The sequence below is a fragment of the Brachyhypopomus gauderio genome, chromosome 4 (assembly GCF_052324685.1).
Source record: "Brachyhypopomus gauderio isolate BG-103 chromosome 4, BGAUD_0.2, whole genome shotgun sequence".
Taxonomy (NCBI): domain Eukaryota; kingdom Metazoa; phylum Chordata; class Actinopteri; order Gymnotiformes; family Hypopomidae; genus Brachyhypopomus; species Brachyhypopomus gauderio.
Window position 1 is genome coordinate 11206350 of NC_135214.1, and position 10000 is coordinate 11216349.

The following is a 10000-nucleotide window of genomic DNA, read 5'->3' on the forward strand; positions in this document are numbered from 1 at the left end:
GCAGTCCCAAAAAATACAATTTAAAATAGCAGCTGCCCCCCCCCCCCCCCATTTCTGCATAACCCTCTCTATGGTTCTTTTCTTAGCTGATAAAGTGATTTTTATTTGATTTTAATGAGGCTGATAAAAGAGAGAAAATAGATATTTAATGGTTGAGAACGGTGAAGCTTCTGGGATTTAGTTGAAGATTTCATTGTTTTGAAAGCCCCGGTGTCCTGGCAGGCAGCTCTTTCCTCGGTGGACTCTCTGGTTGATGGGATCTTGCTCTTAATTGCATGATTTTCACGCTTTGGTAATTAGAAAAGTGCAATGAGCCTTACAATGGCCAGATGAAGAGGCATTAGGGCAGATGAGGGCGGGGCCGAGAGTGGCAGTGAGATGAGTGGCATTGTCATTTACTCATGCTGTGTGTTTCTCCCGCCCCCAGCCAACATGACCACGCCCACCCAGTCACGCTATAGGACCATCATCCAGCGTGCAGCCAATGGGGGTCAGGAGTGTCCGGACACGCTGTTCGAGGAGAGGGAGTGTGAAGGGCTTCCTGTGTGTCCCATCTACAGGTCACTTTGTCATGTGGTGTATAGCAGTATTGCTAGGCAGCACTACACGCCCACATTAATTATCTCATTCTGACATTCTGCATATGTCAAAAACACTGGCTCAGGAAATTATCACATTCATTATCGTTAAATCAGTCATATGGTCAAAAGCAGTAATTCATTCCCTTTGTGCAATCAGAGACATGATCAGAACCACAGTGTTTACACCATAAGATCTGTGTACATATTGACTCTTTGTGAATATTTACATGTTTGCACATCACATAAGTATTTTGGCTCTGTGCATTTGAATGCTAAATACCTGCGGTGTAAAAGTGTCACAGATGAATCGTTTGGCAACAGTACCGAAGCAAACAGAATCAGCAAAGTGAAACCACCCACACAGAATCAACACACTGATTCATCACACTGAAACAGCCCAAACAGAATCAACACACTGATCCATCACACTGAAACAGCCAAAACAGAATCAGCACACTGATCCATCACACTGAAATGGCCTTTTCCCTCCCAGGTGGAGGACACACAAATGGCGTCCGTGTACGCTGGTGCCGGAGTCGGTCCGGCAGGGTGTGATGGGAGTGATGGGAATGGGCCAGCCGTGTGGAAGGGGCCTGGAGACTAGAGGTAAGACGTGACTCACACAGACCCAGAGTTGCCACGACCAATCACAAGCCTGCGTCCTGGCTCTGTCCCGGGAACATGTGGACAGTGTCCTGAAAAGCGTGCCATGTTTTTGTAATGTTTGCATCTGTGATTGATGCACTTCCAGCTTCGTCTGAGGGCCGTGTGTGTGTTTCAAATGGCAGCATTGCTGAGGTGTGAGGGCTGTGTGTGTGTGTGTGTGTGTGTGTGTGTGTGTGTGTGTGTGTGTGTGTGTGTGTGTGTGTGTGTGTGTATGTGTTTCAGATAGTAGCATTGCTGAGGTGTGAGGGCTGTGTGTGTGTATGTGTGTGTGTTTCAGATAGTAGCATTGCTGAGGTGTGAGGGCTGTGTGTGTGTATGTGTGTGTGTTTCAGATAGTAGCATTGCTGAGGTGTGAGGGCTGTGTGTGTGTATGTGTGTGTGTTTCAGATAGTAGCATTGCTGTTTTTTTCTCTCTAATGTTTGCATTGCTCTTTGTTTGGTGATTGTGTGCTGCTGTTAGCGATGACTGCGCTGCAGAACTCAGGGTTAAGTTCATGTTCATTCAACAGGCATTACACCCTGCGGAAGCAGAGACCTCATTCCCTGATGTTTAATTCACTGTGTGACAATAAACACAAATACAGAGCAACACTGACATTTGTGGTTCACCTCATGCATTTTGCATGAACGGTACTTCTACTGTCCCCACCTTACCGCACACGCTGGCTCTCAAAAACACATTTTGACATTTTTTGAATGTTTAAATGTTTTAACACATACTGCTTTATACGTAACTATGTAACTGCTTTTACCACAAATTACAGCTTTTTTCAATTGTGATGGTTTTGATTTTTTAAGGCTGCAAAATGAATCAAATCAAACCTTAGCCTCTGTAATATGACCCAGCAGAAACTTTAATGAAAATGTACGAGTCCTGACAGCCACAGCTGTGCTAAATTAACATGCTGTTTTCAAAAGGTCCTGTTAGAACGTTCATGACCATTATGACTTAACACAGGAATTCACAATTTATCTAATAGCTCTCAATGTTTACAAGCCGCGCGGCTCTGTCTGTAGGCACAGCAGCTAGGACTACTGACCAGGGATGAAGTGTGTGGTGGTATCTGTTTGAATAAAGGGAATATGGTGTTTTTCCCAGATGGTCCAGTTCTTGAAATGAACATTCACAGTGTCCTTGTGGAATGACTGTGTGTTTTAGAACAGAACAAAGAACAAAGCCCTTGTGCAATTATGGTATTTTTTGGAGTTGAACAATAGATTTTGAAATGTTAATAGTGAAATGTAGTCTGGTCCTTGTTTGAAGAAGCAACTAAAACTTGATGACCTCTTCTTACCAGATTTGAAAATGATTATTTTTATCCTTTGATTGATCTATTTGTGAGTTGTACTCCAGATGAGGACGTTCCTAGCCACTCCAGAATGTGCCCAGAGACTACTTTACTGACAGTGGAGTAGCACACATGATTTCCTCAAATGTTATTACCCCTTTGGCTGGTAGGGCCGACATTTTGATGACCTTCCCTGGTTTGCGTGTACACGGGTCTGGATAGAAGGAATAAAGACGACGTTTTTATACGGAGTCAAGGGTCAGAAACACTGTAGATATTGAATGCATTCATTAAAATTAATGAGGCCATTCATTACGAAGAAGATGGTGTGAGAGTCGTTGTGTGGAGGAGACTGTGGAGACAGCAGGTCAGATACTCTCACACAGAGAACCTGGAGTAATCCAGAAGGACAAACATCTGAGCAACTCTGTCACAGTTGTCCAGCATTTACGAGCTAAGGTTGGGCACCTGTTTTACATCTATGCTGGACACTTTGCTAGCTATGAGAATGTTGTGAGTGGTCTGTCTGTCTGTCTGTCTGTCTGTCACTTCAGGACTACAGCTGGCAGGCCAGTGCCCGCCCTACAGGGGACGTATTTATAGCAGAACGCCCTGTATGAAATTACACTGTATTAATATTACATATGTTGTTTATGTGTTAGTGAGAATTATTGTTTTATTGGCATTTATTGTGGCAGTGGGTCAGGTTTAATTACTCCCACACACACACAAACACACACACACACACACACACACACACACACACACACACACACACACACACACACACACACACACACACACACACACACACACACACATATACATACATACACACACAGACAGACTCATACACACACACACACACACACACACACACACACACACACACACAATGCCATAAATTGAAGGTGGTTTGTTCAGTGTCTTGTGTGAAACATAAAGGTTTTATCATATTTGTTTTGTTTTTGCATAAACTTGATCACAGTTCTGTCTAGATTCAAGAGTTTATATAATAATAAACTAGTGTTTGAAGGGTTATTTTCTATTATTTAAATAAATCTCAGTGAAACTTTTTAAAGCTGATAAAAACACACACATACAGTCCTATAAAGCAGATATCACAGGCTAACACACTCCTATAAAGCATCAGATTATCTGATGAGAGGGGTTTGGTGAATGTTTAGACACAATGTCTGTGCAGTTAATTAGTCCTGGAGTTCACGGCTGTGGAAACTTTGACAAGCTTCATTTTATAAGGTGAAAAAGTTCCTCTGAATGTCCACAGAAGCCATCAGCAAACACTGTCACATCTGTAAGTTGCTGCATTATTAAAGCCATCCCTGTCACAAGCTGAGGTAAAAATAACATGTTAACTACGGAGGGTGGTAGGGGTTCCACAGGCAGAGAGGGATGATAATTGTGCTAAAAATGGACGGTCCACTGTTCTACCCATAGTGTCAATCCCATTATTCCCACAGTTACCACATACCTGCTGAGAACGAGAAATGGAAGGGAGGGATTGATGTAGAAAAGCACCTTGAGAGTCTGAGTCTTCGTACAGTAGAAAAGCACCCTCAGAGTCCGAGTCATCGTACAGACACCTATATGAACATAAATGGCATGTTTTACCTCAGAGTTCATCGGTTGGGAAATCCACATGCTGAAACACACTGTGTGTGTCTGATTATGGAGTGTGTCTGATTATGGAATACAACTTCTGCATTATTTTGAAATATAAAAGGCCCTTAGCAGGGCTGTTAGCCTCATAGCCAGATATGCTGTGTTCTCTTCTGTGTGTCTCCTGGGTGACCTTTTCACTGGTCAAAGGTCAAACGTTTCCTGGGGTTTTAACCTTCATTACTTAGAAGCCAAATTGCTGCCTTTAAAAAAAGAGAGAAAAAAATAAGATACAAAAATGTCAGAACTGCTCAGCTCACCAAAAACAAAAACACTATTAGCACTGTTACACTTTCAGTGTAGCCATGTAATAAAGACATTTTTACAGGAGTGAGATTTGCACCTTTCTGACATTTTGAACCTATTACTTCACCATAATATGAAAGGCAGATTTAACTGAATTTCTTTGTACCACTGTGCAGTTCTGTAGGTAGCATTCTCCACTGTGAACTCCACACATGAGCAGGGTTGCCAACTCTCATGCATTGAGCGTGAGACACACGCATTTGACCTTTTCACACGCTCTCACGCCACACTTCCGATATCTCACGCCGAAAAAAAATCTAGTTTAATTACCTCTGATCCACATCTATGATTCAATGAGTTACTAGTTCGCTCTGGCGCCAACTACCAGCGATCGATAGACCGCGATATAATACTTAATTTGTGTCCATTTTACGTTCTCCACTGTAAACTCCACACAGGTGTAGGTAGCATTTTCCATTGTGAACTACACACATGTGTAGGTAGCATTCTCCATTGTAAACACTCCACAGGTGTAGGTAGCATTCTCCACTGTGAACTACACACAAGTGTAGGTAGCATTCTCCATTGTGAACTACACACAAGTGTAGGTAGCATTATCCATTGTGAACTACACACAAGTGTAGGTAGCATTCTCCACTGTGAACTACACACAAGTGTAGGTAGCATTCTCCATTGTGAACTACACACATGTATACGCAGCTACTCTCCTCCCACACTGCCGTGCTGGTCACGGGGCAAAATTTACAAGTGAAATAGGAATCAATGAGAGATGTTAAAGGCACGTTCGCTGATTAGTGCCTCTTCAAAAGCTTCAGGGGGTCATTTTGCTGGAGAACAGCCTCCTACACCCACAGAGAAGATTGTCTCTGAGCGAGCAGGAGTCAGATTTGATTTCCGCCCTTCGAGGCGCCAGCAGATATCACCCCCGCTGACTCTTTCTTTCCTGGTTTCACGTGACATTTTTCTCAGTATGTTCTTCATTAAATTCTCTCTGTGTCTTCTGCTCCTCTCAGTGTCTGATTCATTATATTGTGTTGTGGAATATTAATGAGCTAAAATACCTAAAGTTTCACGTATTATAGACAGCAGCATTAAGAGAAGTTGGGAGACGCAGCAGCACGTAGATATTATCCAGGTCTTTAAATTCAGCTGGTCTTCACCTGGCTGGTCTTCCTGGTTTCTGATCTAAGCCAGCCCCCAGTGCACCTGTAGCAGGTGTGGATCACTGCAGACAGCATGCCAAAGCGGTTAATTGTGTAGTGGAATAAATACATGAATAAATACATGTGAAACAACTTTGTTTCGTATTCTGTTTAATTATAAAGTGTTTAACAGAAGTTCTTATCCAGAGATGCTTTCAAAAGTACTTCGTTTAGTAGTTTAGTAGTCTATGGAGTTAATCTCACTGACTGGTAAGCAAGACAGAAGAGTCTTGATGTTTGTTTTCCATGAATTTGGAAGGATGGTGTGTAATCAGGACTGTGATTGAAGAGCTGAGTTTGAAGGGGTCCTAATCAGGTTTTGTCCACTGCCATTAAACACATAGCAGCAGGCCGGGTTTAGCTTTGTTGGCAGGCATCAGTGTGGTCCTGGTCCAGACTGCCACAGGGAGTCAGTGAAGTGAAGACAGCAGTGGAGTGACAGGGAGGAACACGGAGCCCTGAGCACCAGGCAGCACTCTGGATCCGCTGGAAGGGCCTGTTGCACAGGGTGGTCCGCCAGGAGAGAGTTAGGGTATTCAAACCCGGAGATGACAGGAGACTGATCAAACAGCTCGGCCACCCAGAAGGACACAGAATCGTGAATGTTGAGGAGGAGGGACCTGTACAACCAGATCGCCCTGGCGCTGTCGAGCAGTGGGCATGGCGTACCATTGTTACTGTTGACACTGCCTTTCATTGTGCTCAGTTCTGAATGCACGAGATATATTGACAAATAAAGAATCACAGGACAGACGACATTACCATTTCAGCCACCTAGTGAACACATACAGCAGTGACCTGGGTGACATGGGAGAAAATTATTACATTACAATACATTATTAACATGATAGAAACACCAGGCAACAGCTGTTTGTTTGGACTCAGAGTCTGATTGCCTGATATGTTGCTTCAGATATATTAGCAGCTAGATAAGTGGACCATTTGCTGTCTGATTGCCGGAGGATATTAAGGTGCTGATGTCAGTTAAGTTCACTATCAGTTTCTAGCTAGTGTTCTACTTTTTCTTGGGCTAAAACTCCAGCACTGTTCAGCTACCACACTCTAGCACAGTGTGTTGTATATGGTAATACACACCATGTAACAACTTAAACCACGCCCTTATTATAAACCTTTGAGGTTGTTATTGGGCAAGGCGATGGTACAGTGTGTGGTTCGCATGGTTATGGATTTGAGGAGCTATGTTTGTTTCTAGATATACTGCTCGTCTTAGAATGTACAGAACCCCCCCAACTCACCCCCCCCCCTTCGCATGATGGAGATCCAGTCTTGACTCACTTCCTAAGGTTTTGTACCTTTTCATTTGTTAAAAACTAAAAACCTTTAGCTCTTCACCAAGAGGCAAAATGATGCAGGCCATTTAGAAAATGAGCTATCTAAAGAGATTTTTGAGAATCAATAAGAATAGACCAGGAAAAAAATTAATGGTTCCCACATCTGCCTATGGCCTTCACTAAGACAGGTATCTTCATAATGAGCGTAGGAACCTGGTGCTTCGTCCTCCTTGTGTTCTGTCCCTGCTGTGGGGGGACGGAGCGGAATTCTGACACTTCCGTGACACGCTTTGATTTAAACTACACTTTGCACGTTTCCTCACACTCAACCACAGTGCTGACTACTGCGCTAACGAGCACTGGAGAAGGTTGATTCTGCAGCTGTGCGGGACAGTTTGGAATAGATATGAGATGTCTCTTTAATTGCCTTTGTGTAATTTGGAGCTCACGGCTATTAGTCATATGGTCAATAGCTCTTCTGTAATCACTTGTATGTAATTAAGTTTAAAGAGCGGTTCTCCGGGCGGTCCTGACTTCTCTGTTGCTAGTGGGATAAACGCTTACTGATCCCACATTCGTCACGTCTTCTGTAACCCGGGCCCAAGTTTCCAAAAACGACAGCTGTACATGGCCAAGGGTACCTTGTATTGACTGAGTTAATAAAGTTTTAATCATCTACAGCAGACTGTGTAGGCTATTTATGACTGGATAGAGCCCGCAAATGAAACATTTATACAGATCATTTGAAATAAAATGTGATGTTGTCACTTCATTATCCAGTATAATCATTTTAGATGTGAACAGATACTATGCACAACACTAACGCTACCAATGGAAAGTGCTATAAAAATGTAATTCAGCTCTGTGTTAACTGCTCTCTATGAAGAGAAAATACACATTCTGTTCGCACAGGCATTCTTGCAGTGTCATGTAAAAAACTTGTAATTGAGACAAAAACTGATGTGCAAACTTCAATGGATGAGGCCCTGCACGTGGTATTTGGGGCACAATCGGTGTGTTCTGGAAAGATAACAGGTGGCTCCACTTTTTTGCCGGACATATAAATTGATGTCCTTCACCGTCGGAGAGCGTAGGAGACCGAAAGAGAAGACGGAAAAAAGCAGTATTAAATTTTTTATTCACTGCCTTTGTGTCTTTCTGCATTAACATCAGTTCCTGACGGCAGTTCTAGCACTTTAAATCCAATTTAACGTTTAGAATGGTTGAAGACAACGTATGTCCTTGTGTGTGTTTGACACGCACTCTTTAAAACAAGGCCCGTGTTCTCCCAGGGACCTGTGCTGGAGCAGATATCCAACTGTTCCAAACACAAATCTGCAACGCTGTCGCATCTGTTGCTGATGTTTTAAAAGGACGTCAACACCTCTATAAAACGCTGTTGAAGGATTTTATAAGCTATAAAGAGCTATAGCGATTTCACTGGATTTTATATGCCAAGGCGATAGAGAAGTTGCAGTCACCAAACATGTATATCCACACCTGTTCCTGAAACTGGTTTGCGTAAGGTCTTGGGAATTTGCGAAAATATGGGGTTCAGTGAGTGGAGTAAATCGAGGGTATAAATCACATCTAAAAACACATCTGTGTTGTGCTCGCCAATTAACGCCTGTTAACACCAATATAATAACAAAGCAAAGTAGGAGTAAAAGATTCTGTTTGAGATCTGTGGGTTCATGAACTCTATCATTGCTTGTTATGAAACTGATGTGTGGAAGCTCAGTGCTGTGGATTGTGACCTCCGAAAGAGCAGCAGCTCTCTCCTCCTGCCATCACACCACCCTGAATCTCGTCTGTCTGGGGTTGGTGGACAGTTCCTCACTCTCACAGCTTCTAGACGCGCAATATTATCCAACAGTCCCTGTTTCTGGCCACACTCAGAGTCTGTTGGATGCTTGGTATGACCTCCCTGCTTCTGGAGTCACACACACACACACACACACACACACACACACACACACACACACACACACACACACACACACACTGGATGTTAGTCCTTTGTTCTGTGGTCTTTACACAGCCAGATGTGAATCTTTATTTTAGTTGTGTAAGAAGTCCCAAACTCAGAAAGAAAAAGAGCTAAACATTCAGTAGGTGAGGCCAGATCATTTTGTGATGCCAGTGAGTGTGGCATTTCCTTTCACTGATATGCTGTAGGAAACCTTTGATGATCATGATTGCTTATACGTTTGATGGTGAATCACTGAAGCAACACTGATGGCTGGCAAAAGTAATACTGGATTATATATCATCAATTATATGTTTTTGCCAGATATGTAATCTTGGAAATATAATTGAGAATATTCTATCTGTGACATGTAATATAAATGAATAATTGAAGATTTGTAATCTAGGATATGTAACCTAGGATAAATAATTTAGGATATGTAATCTAGGATGTGTAATCTAGGATAAATAATTGAGGATATGTAGTCTAAGAAATTGGTAACCTTGTGCTTGTTCATTGACTTGCAGTGCATAGACTACAAGTTGCAGGTCTGTATAAGGTCAGAGGTAACCAGTTTAGTCATGGCCTAATGAAGGGAATAGTTGCACAGAATTGTTTTCATATATTTTTCATATATGTTTCCTTTAATTAAATTGTTTTCTATGCGAAACCAAATTAAATATTTAAAATAAATCTGTGTGTGTGTGTGTGTGTGTGTGTGTGTGTACTTGTGTGTGTACTTGTGTGTATGTCTCTCTCCTCAGGTCTGAGCTGTGTGGATGAAAATGAGGAGTTGGCAGCCATGTGGGAGTGTCAGCGGTGGGCGGGGCCAATGGTGACACAGGTGCGCACCTGCTGGGTGCCCTGTAGGGATCACTGTACCTTCAGCACCTGGTCCAGATTCACCGAGTGCACAGGCTGTGGGACCAGCAGCAGCCGCAAACGTAGCCTCACAGGTGAGACACACAGAGTCAGCAAGGTGAGACACACACTGTCTAACAGGTGAGACCGAGGTGAGTCCGAGCCACTGTATCTGTGTTGTATATAGAAGACT

The 10000-nt window shown here is 42.9% G+C and overlaps 1 protein-coding gene across 1 annotated transcript in view; it reads left to right on the plus strand.

Moving 5' to 3' along the window:
- Positions 1 to 10000, plus strand: part of thsd7ba (thrombospondin, type I, domain containing 7Ba) — a 138071-nt gene that overhangs the window by 116344 nt on the left and 11727 nt on the right. Inside the window, 3 exon segments of the mRNA XM_077001151.1 lie at positions 428 to 560; positions 1075 to 1187; positions 9711 to 9902. Coding sequence (XP_076857266.1) covers positions 428 to 560; positions 1075 to 1187; positions 9711 to 9902 — 438 coding nt within the window.